At 43.6% G+C, this 18,435-nt stretch overlaps 1 protein-coding gene across 1 annotated transcript; it reads right to left on the reverse strand.

Moving 5' to 3' along the window:
* Positions 1-4,815: 4,815 nt before the first annotated feature.
* Positions 4,816-18,435, reverse strand: PARL (presenilin associated rhomboid like). The gene is made up of 10 exons (XM_063167292.1): positions 18,185-18,435; positions 17,878-18,076; positions 16,550-16,690; positions 14,020-14,068; positions 12,582-12,677; positions 11,077-11,226; positions 10,649-10,719; positions 9,172-9,273; positions 7,265-7,362; positions 4,816-5,486 (listed from the first exon to the last, which is right to left on the reverse strand). The coding sequence occupies exons 1-10, from the start codon at positions 18,433-18,435 to the stop codon at positions 5,369-5,371; spliced, it is 1,275 nt and encodes a 424-aa protein (XP_063023362.1). The 3' UTR covers positions 4,816-5,368.

Here is an 18,435-nt window from a genome sequence, read left to right on the forward strand (position 1 = left end):
TGTCTGAAAACTCCACAAATGTAACTCTACTTTTAGGAATATCCAGGAAGACATTTATGAATTTTCTCCTGCTCTTGGTTTTCTGGAACTGCTCTATTCTATGTTGTAATTTTAAAAAATACATTGTATCTGGTAAAGAGAAACAGACTTTCCAGCCCTGGGAGAAAACAGAACATGTGCTTTATCATGTTATCAGTGGCACAGTACAAATGATGCTCTGATCCTTGTTCCTAGGCCTGACTTAGCAAAATCCATTGAATAAATTGGATGTCTCTGCTCATCCTGTGCCTGACACTTCCTAGCACTGAGTTCAGCTCTGGCACTGCATGTCTCTGAGCCCACCTACAGCATCAGGGAGTGCTGCAGCAGCTGCTCATCACAGCTTGTAGGATGAAATTGGCACAAAGGCTAACTCAGACAGGAAAACCAGAAGATGCTGGATGAGATTAAAAAGTTGTCTGCATTTAGAAGATTTGTCATGATTAAAAGCTTGGGAGGAGGAGGGGTGGAATACTGCAACGCTAAGACAAAAGCCATCAAATCAGAAAGCAAAACAGCTTGCTGCCAGGAATGGGGGCTGAAAGCTCAAACAGTTTTAACACTAAAATGAAATTCCAACAGAGCAGATCACTAAAGCAAATTATTCCTTAAACATGGCAAGGCCAAAGCAGACTTTAAAGCCACTGAAAAAGGATGAAGAATTGTGTCTCTACATGACTAACCACAACTTTTTACTTATTGCTGTTTTCCTACACAAACACTAGCTGTTGTCTCTGCCAAGTGTCCACATAATCACCACATTGTATTTTTATTCACAATAATCTCTTTGAAAAGGGAGGGGAAAGTCTTTCCATGTGGTTGGTTTTGTTTTAGGTAATTGGTTGTTTTTGTTGTTTTTTTTTCTCAGGTTGGATTTTGGGCTTTTTCTGTCATTCTTCTAATTTCTTTTTCAGTCAAAGGTGTGACTAAATGCTGAGATACTGACATGTGCTGATGCCACATTTTGCAAGAAGTGCATATTTGCTTGCCAGAAAGGTCTCTTATGTACTCCAGTGAGCTGTTGTAATTTCAGGGCATTCCTTGTCTCGGTGACTTGAGAATTGGTTTTCCTATTGGAGTAATTTTGGGCAGAAAAGATAGTTTGTCTTTCCCGGAAAATGCTACAGAAAGGCTCAGGTGCAAAATGGCATGAAACCCACTGCTTGGTGAAGATTTTTGTGCAACCTTACACATGGCACACACCTCTAGGGTCTCTATAAATGAGGAAAATTGAACAGCCTTTAGAAGGGCAAATGCTCTTATGCCTAAAGTTAAGGTGAAGCTTAGGCACGAGACCCTCAAACCACAGGCACTGGCTGGAAAGCTGATGACTTCCAAACCTCTGTGCCAGTCCCAGGGTGTTCTTCAGGTGCTTTGAGTCCCTTCCTGCAAGCTGAAAGAGTGCAGCAACACACTACAGGGAGGTCTAACACAGCACAAGCGGGACTTCACTCTCTGCAGGTGATACAGGGTCAGGAGGTATTGGTGCTGTGTTGAACAACTTCATTGCAACTTTGGCTTATCCTACTAGGCCTGTAAAATATAATGTTATTCAGGTTAAATACACACTATTTCCTGCAGCATTACTCCCTGCTGCTTTCAGCCAGGATCTCTGAAAAACTCTCAGCAAATAATCATTGTTGAAGATTGAGTGGACAAGAGATAACACAAGGAAGAGAAACAGGGAGAAAAACGGAGTGGACAAACACAATAGATGCAAAGCCAGCATGTGAAGTAGTCTGAGGCATGGCTTTTGAGCTTCTCTGGCATGAAATGCTCCCTTAGGACAAGCCTGCTCACAGGCCATCAGCTGCTGCTGCTGGATTCTCTGTGCCTGTGCTGTGTGTGCTGTGTATGCTGTGTGTGCTGTGTGTGCTGTGTGTGCTGTGCTGTGCCGTGTGTGCCGTGTGTGCTGTGTGTGTGTGCTGTGTGTGCTGTGTGTGCTGTGCTGTGTGTGCTGTGTGTGCTGTGCTGTGTGTGCTGTGTGTGCTGTGTGTGCTGTGCTGTGTGTGCTGTGTGTGCTGTGTGTGCTGTGTGTGCTGTGCTGTGCTGTGCTGTGTGTGCTGTGTGTGCTGTGTGTGCTGTGTGTGCTGTGCTGTGCGTGCTGTGTGTGCTGTGCTGTGTGTGCTGTGCTGTGTGTGCTGTGTGTGCTGTGTGTGCTGTGTGTGCTGTGCTGTGTGTGCTGTGTGTGTGTGTGTGTGTGCTGTGTGTGCTGTGCTGTGTGTGCTGTGTGTGCTGTGTGTGCTGTGCTGTGCTGTGTGTGTGTGCTGTGTGTGCTGTGCTGTGTGTGCTGTGTGTGCTGTGCTGTGTGTGCTGTGCTGTGTGTGCTGTGCTGTGTGTGCTGTGTGTGCTGTGTGTGCTGTGCTGTGTGTGCTGTGTGTGCTGTGTGTGCTGTGCTGTGCTGTGTGTGCTGTGCTGTGCTGTGTGTGCTGTGCTGTGTGTGCTGTGCTGTGCTGTGTGTGCTGTGCTGTGTGTGCTGTGCTGTGTGTGCTGTGTGTGCTGTGTGTGTGCTGTGTGTGTGCTGTGTGTGCTGTGCTGTGTGTGCTGTGCTGTGTGTGCTGTGTGTGCTGTGTGTGCTGTGCTGTGTGTGCTGTGTGTGCTGTGCTGTGTGTGTGTGTGTGCTGTGTGTGCTGTGCTGTGTGTGCTGTGCTGTGTGTGCTGTGCTGTGCTGTGCTGTGTGTGCTGTGTGTGCTGTGCTGTGTGTGCTGTGTGTGCTGTGCTGTGTGTGCTGTGTGTGCTGTGTGTGCTGTGCTGTGCTGTGCTGTGTGTGCTGTGTGTGCTGTGCTGTGTGTGCTGTGTGTGCTGTGCTGTGTGTGCTGTGCTGTGTGTGCTGTGCTGTGCTGTGTGTGCTGTGCTGTGTGTGCTGTGCTGTGTGTGCTGTGTGTGCTGTGCTGTGCTGTGTGTGCTGTGCTGTGTGTGCTGTGTGTGCTGTGCTGTGTGTGCTGTGTGTGTGTGCTGTGTGTGCTGTGCTGTGTGTGCTGTGCTGTGTGTGCTGTGTGTGCTGTGTGTGCTGTGTGTGCTGTGTGTGCTGTGCTGGGCTGTGTGTGCTGTGTGTGCTGTGCTGTGTGTGCTGTGCTGTGCTGTGTGTGCTGTGTGTGCTGTGCTGTGTATGCTGTGTGTGCTGTGTGTGCTGTGCTGTGTGTGCTGTGTGTGCTGTGTGTGCTGTGCTGTGTGTGCTGTGTGTGCTGTGCTGTGTGTGCTGTGTGTGCTGTGTGTGCTGTGCTGTGCTGTGCTGTGCTGTGTATGCTGTGTTGTTCTGGGCTGTGTGTGCTGTGTGTGCTGTGCTGTGTGTGCAGTGTGTGCTGTGCTGTGTGTGCTGTGTGTGCTGTGCTGTGTGTGCAGTGTGTGCTGTGCTGTGTGTGCTGTGCTGTGTATGCTGTGTTGTTCTGGGCTGTGTGTGCTGTGTGTGCTGTGCTGTGTGTGCAGTGTGTGCTGTGCTGTGTGTGCTGTGTGTGCTGTGCTGTGTGTGCAGTGTGTGCTGTGCTGTGTGTGCTGTGCTGTGTGTGCTGTGTGTGCTGTGTGTGCTGTGCTGTGTGTGCTGTGCTGTGTGTGCTGTGTGTGCTGGGCTGTGTGTGCTGTGTGTGCTGGGCTGTGTGTGCTGTGTGTGCTGTGTGTGCTGTGTTGTTCTGGGCTATGTGTGCTGTGCTGTGTGTGCTGTGCTGTGCTGTGTGTGCTGTGCTGTGTGTGCTGTGCTGTGTGTGCTGTGTGTGCTGTGTGTGCTGTGCGTTCCGCTGCCCTCTCTCTGCTGCAGGCAGGGCTGCACTGTGCCTGAAGCTCTGGCAACAGCCATGCTTGGCCAAAATACCCCAGCACAGAGCAGTAAATGGGAGTGATAGACTGGAGACTGAAAGCCAGATAACTCCAGCAGCAGAGCAGAGGAATATTAGCTACTCCAGCTCCTTCATTTTTAAGTGTTTACGTCACCAGGCACATGAAGTTACACATCCTCAAGTGCCTCCTTTTTCTGATGAAGAGAAAAAAATTAAACAAGCACTGGCCTGGGACAGGGAGTTTACACTAATTTTGTACTCCATCATTTATTAAAGCTGGTGCCACTTAGCATTATGTATTCCCTTTCCCCACAGAAATTTATTTTATGTGAGGCACTGCTATAAAGTAAGAACACCTACAAAGTTGCTTCTTACAAATGAACATGTTCTTTGGCAGGTCAGTCCATTTGGAAGGACTAACTCAGCTGACAGGAAACAGTTAAAGGGCTTGAAGCCACCAGCTTGTGTCTGGGAAAATTCCTCAGCCTTTGGCAATGGGTTCAGTATCAGCCCTGCATGACAGGCACAGAGTAGCAGCACACCCCAAATCCAATTGTCACTTGTAAATAGGAACACTGGTCATGGTACTACCCTCAGGTTTACTTTAGCAGCTACTTCTGTTTACAGCATTGCTGATTTCAGGCACCTCATCTATTTTTGCTGAAGCTGCTTATTTTCTAAAACTGGCAGATTCTGAACCATATGTTACAGGTTTAAAGTTCTTAGAAAAAAACTTAAAGAAAACTAACAATACAGCACAGCTTAAAGAATATCCCTCTACCCCACCCCCAAATCAAAGTAGTGAAAAAATACAGAAAGGACTGTAAGTCATGGCAGAATATCAAAAACCACAGTATGTCATTCTTCCCCTGCATGTCATTATGAAAAGGATATATCATTGTAGTAAAATCTAATAAGATCTAAAAGCTTGCTGGAACTCAACAGAAAAGAAAACCACAAGTTGAATAAACCACAGGTGACAAAGCTGGACCATCAAACCAGTACATAAGCCTTGGCAAACAATCCACTCTTGCTACATGTATTTCAAGTTTCAAATCAAACAAGACCACTGCCTCACTTCATCCAATATTTTCAACAACAAAAACCACTGGACTTCACCATATTAGCCTTATTTGAGTCCCACTTTCCCTTCTAGGAAAGCACCTTGTATTGTCTGGCAGACATTAGGGGTCTGTGATCCATTAAATTCCTCAGTTCTGAAAATGTTTATCTTGCTAATATTAACCAGTTGCATCCCATTTTCATTTTCTTTAACAGAGATCTAGGTCACTTAATTGAAAAACGTGTTTTATTCCACCTTTGAAAAGGTAATGCGGACTGTTACTTCAGAAAGCAATAGGATAAAAACCTTTATTGTTCCACCTTTGAAAGAGTTCATTTTCTATGGGTATGAATTTTTGTAACATAATTTTGTTACATTAGAAACTTCAGCTCCTTAGAGGCTTAATGTGGAGTAGCAAAAACACCTTCAAAACCAATTCAATCCCATGTCTTCAAGTAAGATACCACTTGGGCACGAGGAATCTCTAGGATTAGAATCAGTTAGATCTTCCACCTCCTCCCTTTCCTGTGTTCTTTGTCCTCATTTCATGCCAAGCTTTCACCAGTGGTTCTCTGTTCTTCCAGATGAGCTCGTGGCCATAAGTCACATACCACCTGGGAAAGAAAGCCATGGTTAAAGTTAACTGTGACTTCCCTCTGCATCTGAGGGAAAACAGGCTGAGCCTGAAACCCAGGAAATACTCAGTGTAAGAGACAAGATAAACTAAGGCACAAAGAACAATATGCCTGCAAAACAGCAGGTAAGCCACTCATTCTCTTGACTGCAAACAGTTAACTTTGTTGTTCTTGTTTGTCTCAGTCCTGAGAATGAACAGTTTTCCTGCCTTTAATTTCAAGCTGTTGTGATTTCCACTTAGAAAGGCATAAAAAATATCTCCATATGAATGACTGTTAAAACAGTTGTGTTGCTTGTGCTGATCCTTACTGACAACACCAAGGAAAAGTGTTCTTTCTTCTCTTATATAAATACAACTGCCCCATAAAGAACAACCACGTTCCATTCAAAATGAATTTTCTTCTATTTGCACCTAAAGATGAATCTATCAAAGTGTTCTAGCTTTGTTTATATTCCCAGACAATTATATATGCTAATACATGAATATCAACAGAAGTGATTAGCAATGGAGGTTATGGAGGAGAGGCATGAGGGGAAGCAACCACATGGAAAGAGGTTGAAGGCTCTCTGCCAAGCCCAACTCCACACCTGAATCCTGAGGAACAAAAGCACTTTTCTGTGAGCCAGCAGCCAGTGAACTGGCCATCCCTTTAAATCAGACAGCTGATTTCTAAAGTGGGAGGCAATGTATAGAAAATACTTTTGCCATTCAACATAGGCCCTAAATAAGGCCCTTTCTCTTTTAGGATGAAGTGATCAAAATCATCACTTGGTAGAACAAACAGGTATAAATATGTAGGTGAGGAAAGCAAGAAACTTGCCAACTCCAGACCATTTCTACTGCAACTGCTATTCTCTTTTAATATGTGAATCTGCCTTACCAATGCAGACTGTTCCTCCTCACAATGAACAAGCTGATTCAGATCCATCAGGACACAAAGTTCTGAATCAGCAAGACTACATCAGATGCATTTGTGATAGCAGAGACAGGGAGAAAAGGAGGCTGTACAGCACAGGGCTTACTGACACCAAAGCCAAGAAATAGGGAATTACAAGCTGGTTTGCCTTTAAGTGTGGCCTAGTGAAATCTCAGGTAGCTTTTTCAAATGCCTACATAAAATATTAAAAATGCACCTAGCAACAGGTCTGCAATTGGGTAGAAAGGGAAAAATTCAATGTAGTTCAAACATGGAACAATACAGAACTGTTTCCTACAAACTTGTTTCTAGTAGTTCTTACTAATTAGGAAGAACTAATTTACTAATTTGTCCCCACAAAGGCAATACAGCAACACTGAGAAAACTGCACTAGAGGCTGCTCAAAGGAATTTGGCCTGAGCTTTTATTAACTCTGTAGCTCTCTGTAAATTTGCAATTAGAGGAAAAACACTGACACAAAGACATCTTTAGCTCTCTAAAGTTATTTTAATTTGTCTATTCTGTGTTTTGTGGGAATCTTTTCTGCCCTGTGACTCTCTTCAATGTGCTGGCAAGTGCAGGACAGAAACAGCCAGCCCAGGTTACAGGACCACCTGACATTTAATCCATGATTCTGTGGCAGTTCAGCTCAATCCTTTCAGCTCATCAGTTAACAATGTTTTCCATAAAAATTTACAGCACTAAAAGGGTAACATTGAGTTGTACTCATTGCTAGTTAAGACAACTTTACAGAAAAAACCCTACACTTCAGCAACAGGAAGAGAGAAAAATATAGGAATAATTTAAATACAAAACAGAATTAGTAAATACAGACTTACATTCCAAAGAGAGCTCCTCCAAGGTGTGCAGCATGGTCAAAAAGTCTCCAGCCTAACACAAGCCCTGCAGTGTCAAATGCAATTATGGCTTTTAAAGCCTAAAAGGAGAGAACATGGAATGGACAGGATCAGTCACAGCACAAAATGGCCACTGATAACAGTTTTCTATTCTAGCACAGAGCAAAAATTTGGAATCAAAAACATCCTATAGATTTTATATCAAAGAAATTACTGTAAAAAAGTTGTTTTAAAACAAGAGACTCAGTCTCCAACTGTATTGTGTGGTCAAAATACAGATGTGAGCAGCTACAGAATAGTGCAGGGTGGGAATGTGTCCTTTCTGAACACTCAGTCTCTTCCAATCTTCATTTTTAAAGCTACAAATACATTCCAAACTTGGGTCAGGAGGAAACAAAAAATACTTGAAGGAGCACATGCTATAAAAGACACCACAAAATATGTAATTGCAACATTCTCATTCTCTAATTCTGATGTACCTTAGATTTGTGTGCATCTGTGCTCCTGAACACCACTCTCTAGTGGATGGAACATGTGAGGCAGCATCCCTGTTATCTTATCTGATAGAAACATTGGTTGGAAGGCAGAAAATCAGGAAGGCAGTGAACAACTCCACAGCAGAGCAGCAGGAGCTGCTGCTGTACCATCTTCAGGAGGCAAAGGCACCAGAACTGTCAACAGCAAGACTTTACTAAATGCCTCATTTCATAAAGACTGACAGATTTAATGCTAGGATGAAATGGTACTTTAGGCAGGACTTTTCCTTAAGCATGAGTGTTAGAATAGAAGCTCCATTGTTACACTGGCTTGTTTCATTTGAAAGCTCATCACAGTATAGGTAAGGTAGATTAAAGGACTATGTAAAGTTTAGATAAACAATTATACAATTACATAGTTGGGCCAAAATCATTCCAATGTTTCTACTGCAATAGCTGATATTGCTCCTGTTTTGCAGTGAGCACTTGCCCATGGCAATGCTTTTTTCTGGGCAATGCTTTCTGTGGCTCTGCCTGTATTTCCACCCTGGCCACCTTTTAAAGAAAGATGCAGTTAAAGGGTAGCATGCAAAAAACCCCAGGTCAACCCAAGCAGAAGTGCAAGAAAAACATGAAGGCTACATCTAAGAATGTTTGTTCAAATCTATAAGCTTCACTTACAAAGAGTATTACATCTCATGATCTTGGAATGACCTGGCTTAACTGCTTTAAGCAGTAAAACACCTTTTAAGTAGTGGACCAAACATGATTAACTTATTAAAGTAAGTTGAGATATACATGAGAAGCTTTTCTTAAATGTGGCAGTGGATGTGCATAAAACAACTTAATGAAACAAAAAAAAAAAAAAAAGGGAGTCCGAGTACTACACACAACGACAAGTCTTAGGAGCTTACTTCTAATTCCAAATGTGTTCCTGAAAGTATCAAAAGATGATATGAGAAGGCAAATGTTCCTCCAGGGCTGGAATATAATCTCAAGAAGGGAAATTCTGTGTTTCTCATCTTGATAAATTTTTCTTTAAAGACCACATACCAGTTTTACAGCAGCCTGTTTCAAGTGCTACTATAAAAATATCACCCATCAGAAAGAACAGGATGTGTATCTAGGTTTCCTCAGACAGGTGAACCTGACTCCCTCCCAGCTTCTTTCACTTCTTGGGATTAGATCTGAAACAGACCCATTGAGGATGGTATTTAGGATAATTCTGAATTCACCACACTGCTGTAATGCCTCTGCTAGGCTGCACCAATTCAGAATTCCCTGTGACTTCTATGAGCCCTCTTCTCTTTCAAAATACATTTAACAGCTTAGAAACACAGAGGAAGAGGATACTGAGGAGAAAGGGGGAAATGTTTTGAGAGTAGCATTTCTTTGAAGTCCAAAGGCACTTACACTTCCTGCTGTAAATGTGAACATTGGAAGGAGGATGATGGCCAGTTTTGCTTCTGGCATCTTGGTGCACACGGCTGCAAGGACAGTCATTATAGCTCCTGACTGCAAACACAGGAAAATACATCAAAGCAAGCTAACATGTTACATAAGGGATAATAGATTTTTCTGCATGTGAACCTGTCTTCCTTTTAGTTTTTATTTTCAAATGCAGCCCTGTGGCAAAACTCAAAGTACATCCATCTTCTGTCATCACAGAAAAGTTCCAAATAAAAATAAAACAACACACCACTATTTCATTTCAATATCTGGAATTATAAATACTGGGGAAAAACATCCTTCAAATCCTCTAACATAATTAAGAAATACCCAATCCTAAATTTAAGATAATGATTTCTGGAAATGTTCTGTTTCTCAAGTAAACCCTAGAAATCTAATATTTATTAATCAAGCATAGACATATCTGATGAAGCAAAATCATTCTGAAGCTTGTACAAAACCAAGGAAAAGAATACATGGACAGGAACAAAAATCTTCTGTCAATGAAACAAGTAACTCCCTGGACTGTACACTAAATTGACCATGGGGTTTTGTATCCCTGAAATAATCCAATGGAAAGGCTCTGAATGCAGCAAACTAATGCAATGTGTGGTGATTTCAGTAAGTTCAGACCAGTAAGACTAAGGGAAAGTAATTTACTCCTGATATAATTCATTCATGAGACAAAGGGACAATACACATACAGCATTTCCAAAAGTTCTAACTTCAGCACAGCTAAAGAGTTTTTTTCATTCTAACAGAATAATGAGAATCCGACTTTGGGCTTTTATCAAAATTATTCAGTTTAGTAAGTTAAGCCTTTAAAACCTGGCAAATGTCTAGGTTAACCTCAAATTTAATGCAAGTTAAGTGTTTTAAAATGTTCTACTACTAAAAACACTTGGAAAGAACTGGCAGCTACAGAAGCTCCTCAGCCTGCCTCATATTGTTCATCGTGTGAGACTTTTGGCAGGAGTGCTGCCCTTCCTGCACAGCATGCCCTACAACCTCCACTGGGATCACATGCTGAGTTTGATTGTCTGATTACATTATCTCTTTCCAAAGTATTCTATTTTTAATTAGAGAAGACTGTTACACAATTACAAAATACCATTTTTGCAATAAAAAGTTACATAACTGATCTGCTCAGGGACAAGAGCTCCTGCTGTTCAGGACTCATTTCCAACCCTCAGCATTAAGTGGTGCTAGTTCTGGGCAGCTGCTGCAGCAGAGGGAACATTTCTGAAGAACAGACAAGCTGTTGCACAGGAGAATCAGTTCAGGAGAACCAGTTTGTACCTGGTTACTTGACTGTGGTAAACCTTTCTAGTGTCCATTACCCCAAACATACTCTTGGCTTTTAAAGAGGTGAAAGAATAGAGCAGGCTTTCAAACTGGCTTCCAAGATCATGATGAGTCTCTCATATTCCAAGGTACTTACAGCTCCAAGGGATGGTTCAAACCTTCCTGTGGCCATTTTAGCAACATAACTGACAAAAGTGGAGATAACCCCTGAAAAAGAGAAATTACTACTGGAAATCGTGGCAGCAATGCAGACCAGCATCAGAAAATACAAATTAACTGTCATCTCTTGTCACAAAAATTCCAAGAGACTGTATTAACAGCTGTTTGATTTTGGTAGTAAAGCAGGAATTGAAACCAGATACAGTTTTATATTTCAAAGCCCAGTATCTTAAACCCACCAAAAATCTGTATGACAGCAAAGTAGTACTGCCTTTAGTATAAAGCAATGTGTGGGACTGAACAATGGCCATCTGTCCTCATATATCTATTAACCAAGCACACATTTTACTTTTTGAACACATATTTATATTTTTAAGTGTTGTAAATATATATATTTAACCTTACCAGCAGAAAGGTACACTGCAATGAACTGCTCACAGCCCAGAAGAGAGACAATGCTGCTGGAAAAGCTCCACAGAACATACATATTTGCTGCCATGTGGAAGAGAGAGAAGTGACTGAATGTAGAGAGCAGCATGGGAGAACACAGGGCTCCTACAAAAGAGAGAAGCAATGCATATGAAGTCAGCATTTTGATTTGCTTCAACTTACACATCATATAGACTAGAAATGCATCAAGAAACACTATAGGATAATTATGTCTAGATTCTCAAATACAAGCTAGGATGTAAACCCAGCAATGAAACAAATTTCCAATTCTAAGCAATGCCTTTTGCAAAGCAAGAACATATACCCCAAAGTTGTAATAATAGTCTTAGTTACCTACTGGGGACTGTTTCATAGAAAACATTATGACATGTGTTCTATGCTTTGAAAAATAAAAAAGTATTTCATTTATATATGTATATGATGTATAAGGATTTTTAGTACATGAGCAGCCATATAAAATGAATTTGCAACATAGATGACCTCAGAGAAAAACAGTTTTCCTTTCTGCAAAAGCTACTAGCTCTCCTCACTGAAATGGCAGCCTTGAAAGTGCAAACAAGCCAATTAGCAGGTTTGAAGGTCAACATTATTTAAAACAGGAGTGTTTGGGGTGACAGGCTCAGATCTGGGTAGCAGATATCTTTAGCTTTGGAGGGTGTGGGGGAACTGGCTGAGTTTCCACTTTTTCAGCAGAAATTAAGATGTAGCAGGAAGTACCTTCCAAACAAGTTTGTCTCCTTGTCCTTTTAATTCTTTTCTCTGCTGTAAAAATGAAACCTCATATTTTAAATATTACTAAATTTTTTTCTAGGTTAATATCTTCAGCACATTTCACACACAGTGAAAGCCAAGTTGGTGCTTGGGTTTGTTTGGGTTTTCCCAATGTGATTGAAAGCACAGCTTTGAAGCAAGGACTGTACACAACCTACAGACTAATCCTTGTCTACTGATGAAAGCATGCAAGCACATGACTGATGATGGCTCTGTCTGCATCCCACAGAACATTAAAGGGGGGAAACAATCACATTTGAGTCTAGTTTATGAATGGCATCATGTAGTACAGCAATAGTCCTCCTTCACTGAGTGCCTTGATTTGCACTCTGTCCAAGAAAGCAGTTTGGCTGCTGTCACTGGGAAAAGCCCCTCTCACCTTTATTCAGGCAGGAGCTGCATCCCACTGAAGGCAGGAAAAGGCCAGATAGCAGGCAACAGTTCTGATGTTACAATATTTAGAACAGCACCAGTTGTGTTTGTTTTAAAAAATCAGATCCATTACTCTTAACATTGTTCCCCTCAAAGCACTTCCTGCCTAGATGGAATAATGTGTTTGAGCAGGACTGAGACTGCTTGTGGGTGATGGAGCTCCAAGTAAGCCACATGCCACCTGAGCCTTCTGCAGCATCATCAGAGTTCTATTACACCTCTGTGTAGGAAAAGCACCTGAATTACTGTTCACTTACTGGAGGATGGATTTGAGGTGAAATATGTAAACATAAACCGTCGCATGCCAGGCAGTCTCCACAAACAGAACACAAAGACATTTGCAGCTATGATACCTAACAAGAGGGGAAAAGAAAGTATAAAAGCAAATTACCAATGTAATACACCACAATGCTTACTGAAAGCAAGTATTTAAAAAGACAGCTTGTAGAATTGTACTTTTTCTTTACAATTCTGTTAAAAGCAATATCCACTTCTTACTTTGTACACAGTTTAGAAAAAGCAATGAAAAACACTGAAAGCTACATTTATATAGAGGAAGTCTTTCAGAAATATGACATTTAATTGCAACTGTTCTGACACACAGTGTAATGAATCCAACAGTCCACAAAGATCTGTGCTGAGAAGGTCCAAGCTATGGTTTCAAACTGCTACATTCTATTGCAGAATCAATGAAAAAGGAGCCAGTAAGAGGTCCCATTTCCTGCCCCTCTTGCTATTTATTTCTAAATGCCACTGATCTACTGCACAGTTGCATTTAACTGCACAAGAGGAGAGCACTGGGGGAACCATACAAATATACACTACATATCCTGTCCCTTTCTTGGGGGGAGTTTTGGTTTTAAGAAAACTGCAAAGTTGAATTGGCTTTGTGACCTTTGGGAGACACCAAATACAGCTTTTTACTTCAGAGATGTTATTGCCATCTTACTTTACTTTGAATAGGAGTGTAAATTATTGGAAACATAATCAAAATGTATTACTTCTTGTTTAAAGTGCCTTCTCTATTTCTGTCCAAGCATTTAGGGATTTAAAATGTTTTATAATACCAGGAAACATGAAAGGTGAAACAACTTAAATGGCATTTAAGTAACCTTACACTAACAACCTGCTAATAGAGATTCAGTAAATACTTAATATAGAATATATAGCAGGAGACAGGGCTCAGCTATTGGATTTGAATCAAGCTCCTATCAATTTTCTTGGACACATTACATTTATCTCAGGGATTTGGCATTAGGCTAACCAATCAGAACTACATTATAACCAAAGGAAAGCTCAAAGGCTAAATTTTTGCTACTTTTCATATGTCATACTGCAAATATGTAACTCTTAGGGAATTTTTCATTCCCACATTTCAGTGGAATATATCCATCTATTTCTTCTAAGAGCATTTGCTGTTTTTCATAATTCGTGAGCAAAATATTGCTGGGGGTGGATTCTACTTAATCCTCCACACTCTCTCACACAGATGCACGGGAACTTTTTTAAGGCATACAAAAAATAGTTTGTGAGAAGGAGCAGTAGCAGAAATAGTGTATGTGCAGGTGTAAATTTCCACATGCTTTGTGCCCAACAACCTAAACACGGTATGAAAGCCATCTGTTTTAGTATACTGTACCTGTTTGCCATATTTCTCTTCCTGTGAATGTCTAATACTTGTAAGCTAACACAAACCTGTCACAGTCCGCTGGCCCTCAGTCAGGTTATTCCACCAGCTGTTAACCTGGAACACAAGTGTTGTCCATCAATGCCACCATGAAGCACTTGCAATTTCAGAAACAGCCAGGTAAAGCTCATACATTTTTAAGAATGGAAAGCATTTGTTTGAAATCTGTGAAGTAAATTGGTTTCGATTTTTTTACTTCTGATTGCTTTAGCTTTTCAAGTTGACATTTCCTTACTGAAGAAAAGCTATCTACCCTCCTTTTCATAAAATACCCAATATGGATGAAGAGTTTCCCCCAAAAGAATGGGGCTATATCCTTCTGCACAACTCCAGTGGGTTTACCCTGCTTGCATTAAACAAAGATCTAGCCCATAATGCTGACTTTAGCAGATTAGCCAAAGTTAGCATAAATCCTGCCTCGACTAAGCCTCACCCTAATGCTGTCTAACATCACACCACCCACCTTTGAGTGATGCCACTTTTGTGCCAGGATCACTTTTGCAGAGGTGGCTCACAAGATGTGGAATCCATTCCCCCTTGCGTCCAGCTCACCCAGCCCTCCTCCAAGCTTAAAACCCCTGAAAAAGTTTATTTTGAGTGCAGTCAGGCCACAGACAAATTGCACCCCCCTTTCCCTTCCTCAGCTTTTGTAATCCTTTTGCACATATATTTTTTGCCTCCTCAATGACCTTCCAACCATATTGATGGGGACAATGTCATAAAAATTATCTGCAGGTTGGAGGCAGGGGATGCAATGCTGTATGAAAGAAAGTATTCACTGTTTGATATTAAAGTAACAACTTCATTGCATTTTCTGTTTATTATCTGGCAGAGGATAGTCTTCAGTATAAGAACACAGAACAGATATGATTTTTCTAAAATACAAGGATTATATGCCCTCAGAAATAACAGGGGAATCCTGAACTCTTAGAAATAGAACTTACCCGTTGAAGATGGGGATTGGGAGTTTAAGCCTATTAACAACAGTGCAGTTTAGTTTTCTTTTTTGGATAGCTAATCACCACATCTTCCCCTTCAGATTTTGAAGGAAAACTAAAGTGTAAAGACATAATTATTTTAAAATATTAAGTGCTGATCATAATCTCCCCTGCAGTTCATATACACTAAGCAAGAAAGTCTGCTGGGATAAAGGTAATTTTCCTTCTAGCAGCTTATACGTGGCTCCGTGTTTTGGATTTTTGACCAAGACAGTAGTGGGAACACACTAATGTTCTACATTCTGGTGAATGTAGAACATCATCAACACAACATCTGCACAACATCAAGATATTTTGCATTTCTCACTCTGCAGCAGCAGGTTGCAACAAGTTGGAAGGGGACACAACCAAGCAGGTGATCTGAACTAACCAGAGATATTCCCTACCAAATAGGGAATTGGCATCTCCCCAAAAGAGGGGATTTCAGGAGCTTTAACATATTTTTCTCTTGAACTGGTTGGGCACTGGTCTTTCCACAAGAGATTGTGAGTGACTGCCTATGCATCACTTGTTTCCTTCTCTCTTCTCACACTTACTAAACAATTTTTTGGTGATTGTTTTATCTTCACCCCCAAAAGTTTTCTTGCTTTTCTTCTTCTCCCAGCCCATTGGGGGTTTGTAGGGGCCATGAGCAAGGAGCCACATGGAGCTCTGCTGCCCACCAGGGTTATCCCATGTGCCCATTTCCACAGCAGTGCTGGTGTGCACCATGCACATTAGAAAATCAGCTCCTGTGTGTCCCAGGATCCCAAACCTCTCCAGCTCCCTGCTCAGCCCTACTTCCCTTGGAAGGAGACCTGAATGAGCACCAAGCCTGGTCTATCACAAACCAGTAGTAACCTTGAAACAAATGCAAACATACATGAATGTTGAGGTTAGGTTTAAGTATACTTAATTAAAAACTAAATGGCTGATATTTTTGGGATGCCAACTAAATTTATGACAAATCTTGCAGCACTTATTTTGTTCTTGCTGCCCAAACTTAAAAGGACTTGTGTGTCAGCTCTTAAAGTAAAAAAGCTCTCTAAAACCTTGTATTTTTAAGGGTTTAGAGGGTGAAAATATGCATTTCAGAAGTCACAGAACTGAAAAGCCTTAAGCATAAGACTGAGAATTTAATCTAGTTCTGTTCCCTGACACTTCATGTTCACTTTTGAGAGCACTTAAGATGAAGCAAGAACATTTGTTGGGGGTTTTTTTATGGTGCAAAAGCAAAAGGTACCTAGTTTAGATGAACAAATTCCTACTTCTGACCTCTCCTTCCTGCAGTTTTGGGTGAAGATGGTATTCTTCTCCATTTTTCCACTATAACCTTCACAGTGATATCGAGCTACAGTTTTCTAGAACTAATTTTATCAGTTTTCCTTGCACGTCAACTTATCCACTGTAACTTTTTGAGAAGCCAATATTCCTGCAAGTTCCAAATCAGAACAACCAGGACAAGGATGTGTTGTACAAACCACGCTCACAGCAGAGGAGAGCTGAAGCCGTGCCTCGCAGGGCTCAGCCCGTGTGAGCAGCCGGGCCTGGTTTTGTGTACCTGCTTTCTGAAGTCTCCTCTCTTCTGCGGCCGCATTTTATCCATCCAGTCTGCCCGAGCCTCCTCAAAGTAGGTCTGGACGCGCGACTTGAGCGACTCATACTGCCAGATGGCGGCGGAGCCGAAGGCCGAGCCTGTGAACTGGGGATACCGGGCACGGCTCAGTGAATGGGGGTACCGGGCACGGGTCAGTGAACTGGGGATACCGGGCACGGGTCAGTGAATGGGGATACCGGGAATGGCTCAGTGAATGGGGATACCGGGAATGGCTCAGTGAATGGGGATACCGGGAATGGCTCAGTGAATGGGGATACCGGGAATGGCTCAGTGAACTGGGAATACCGGGCACAGCTCAGTGAATGGGGATACCGGGAATGGCTCAGTGAATGGGGATACCGGGCACGGGTCAGGGAACAGGGGATACCGGGCACAGCTCAGTGAATGGGGATACCGGGAATGGCTCAGTGAATGGGGATACCGGGCACAGCTCAGTGAATGGGGATACCGGGAATGGCTCAGTGAATGGGGATACCGGGAATGGCTCAGTGAATGGGGATACCGGGAATGGCTCAGTGAACTGGGGATACCGGGCACAGCTCAGTGGATGGGGATACCAGGCACGGCTCAGTGAATGGGGATACTGGATAAGGCTAAGCAAACTGGGGATACTGGGCACTGCTCAGGGCCTGCCCCAGGCCCCGGCCGGGGCATCCCAGGCAATGCCACTCCCGATCACGGCAGCAGAACCTGTGGCAGAGCTGACCTCGGGACTCACAGCACGGCACAGCCCTTAAGGACGGAAAACACCTTGAAGAGCATGAGTCCAAATGTCAGCACCACCACTGAGTTCACCATGTCCTCGAGTGCATCCACGTGTTTTCTGAACACTTCCCAGGGATGGGACTCCACCACTGCTCTCAGCAGCCTGTTTCAATGCTTTGCAACCCCTTCTGTTGTTTTTTTTTTTTTCCCTAACATCTAATCTAAATTTCTCCTTCAGGCCATTTCCTCAGGTTTACTGGATGTTCAGTGTCATGAGATGATGCTTTATAAAAAAGGCTCACAAACAAACCTGGTCAATGAAATTACTAAGTTCACCGAAATGGAATGAAACTGGGATAGCTTTACGGTATTTCTATTGATTGAGCTGAAGTTACATTGTATTAGCTGATTAACGCTACAGTATTTAGCCAAGAACCTTGCGTTAACTTTGAGGGTCTGAGCAGCGAAGCCCAGGGAGGAAGCATCCCCCTGACACCGATGGAAGATGTTCCTTACCGACCCGCTCCTCCCAGCCGTGCACAGCACCCGGCCCAGGAGCCACTTACCCCTACGGCGAACAGGAGCGGCTTCACCAGGCGGCGCGGCGAGGGGCGGCCGGCGGCGGCGGTGGGTGACGGCGGGCAGAGGCTGCGGCGGGGCAGCGGCGGGCCGGGCCGCGCCTCGGCGGCGGCTGCCGGGGGCTCCTCGGGCCGCGGCCGCGCCCGGCGGAAACCCCGCCGCGGCTGCAGCAGCAGCAGCGCCAGCCTGCGGGGGAAACATGCGAACCGTCAGCACCGCCCGCCCCAGCCGCCCGTGCCCTCCCTCACCCTCCCCGTCCCTGGCCGTGCCGGCGGCACCTGTGCGGCCGCGGACCCCCGGCGCGGGCCCAGCACCGCCACGCCATGTTGGCGCCTGCCCGAGCGCTTCCGGGGCAAGCGGGCGACATCTTCCCGCCGATGGCGGGCGAGCCGCTCGGTCACCGCATGGCAGAGGGCGGGCGCGGTTCTCTGCGGCTCCCGGGCCGCTCCGCACGGCGGGTGGATGGGCGCCCACGCAGCTCCCGGTGCCGCCGCCGAGGCTCGGCGGGCAGCGCCGCCGGCTCGGAGCCTCCCCGGGGCCGCCAT

The sequence above is a fragment of the Melospiza melodia genome, chromosome 12, assembly GCF_035770615.1.
Source record: "Melospiza melodia melodia isolate bMelMel2 chromosome 12, bMelMel2.pri, whole genome shotgun sequence".
Lineage (NCBI taxonomy): Eukaryota > Metazoa > Chordata > Aves > Passeriformes > Passerellidae > Melospiza > Melospiza melodia.

Coding starts and splice junctions, on each gene's coding strand:
- PARL (XM_063167292.1), bottom strand. CDS start 18,435: ATGGCGGCCCCGGGGAGGCTCCGAGCCGGCGGCGCTGCCCGCCGAGCC. Junction 14,069..16,549: donor GAGGAGACTTCAGAAAGCAG/GTACACAAAACC, acceptor CTTGTGTTCCAG/GTTAACAGCTGGTGGAATAA. Junction 11,227..12,581: donor CACCTCAAATCCATCCTCCA/GTAAGTGAACAG, acceptor TCTCTTTTGTAG/GAGCCCTGTGTTCTCCCATG.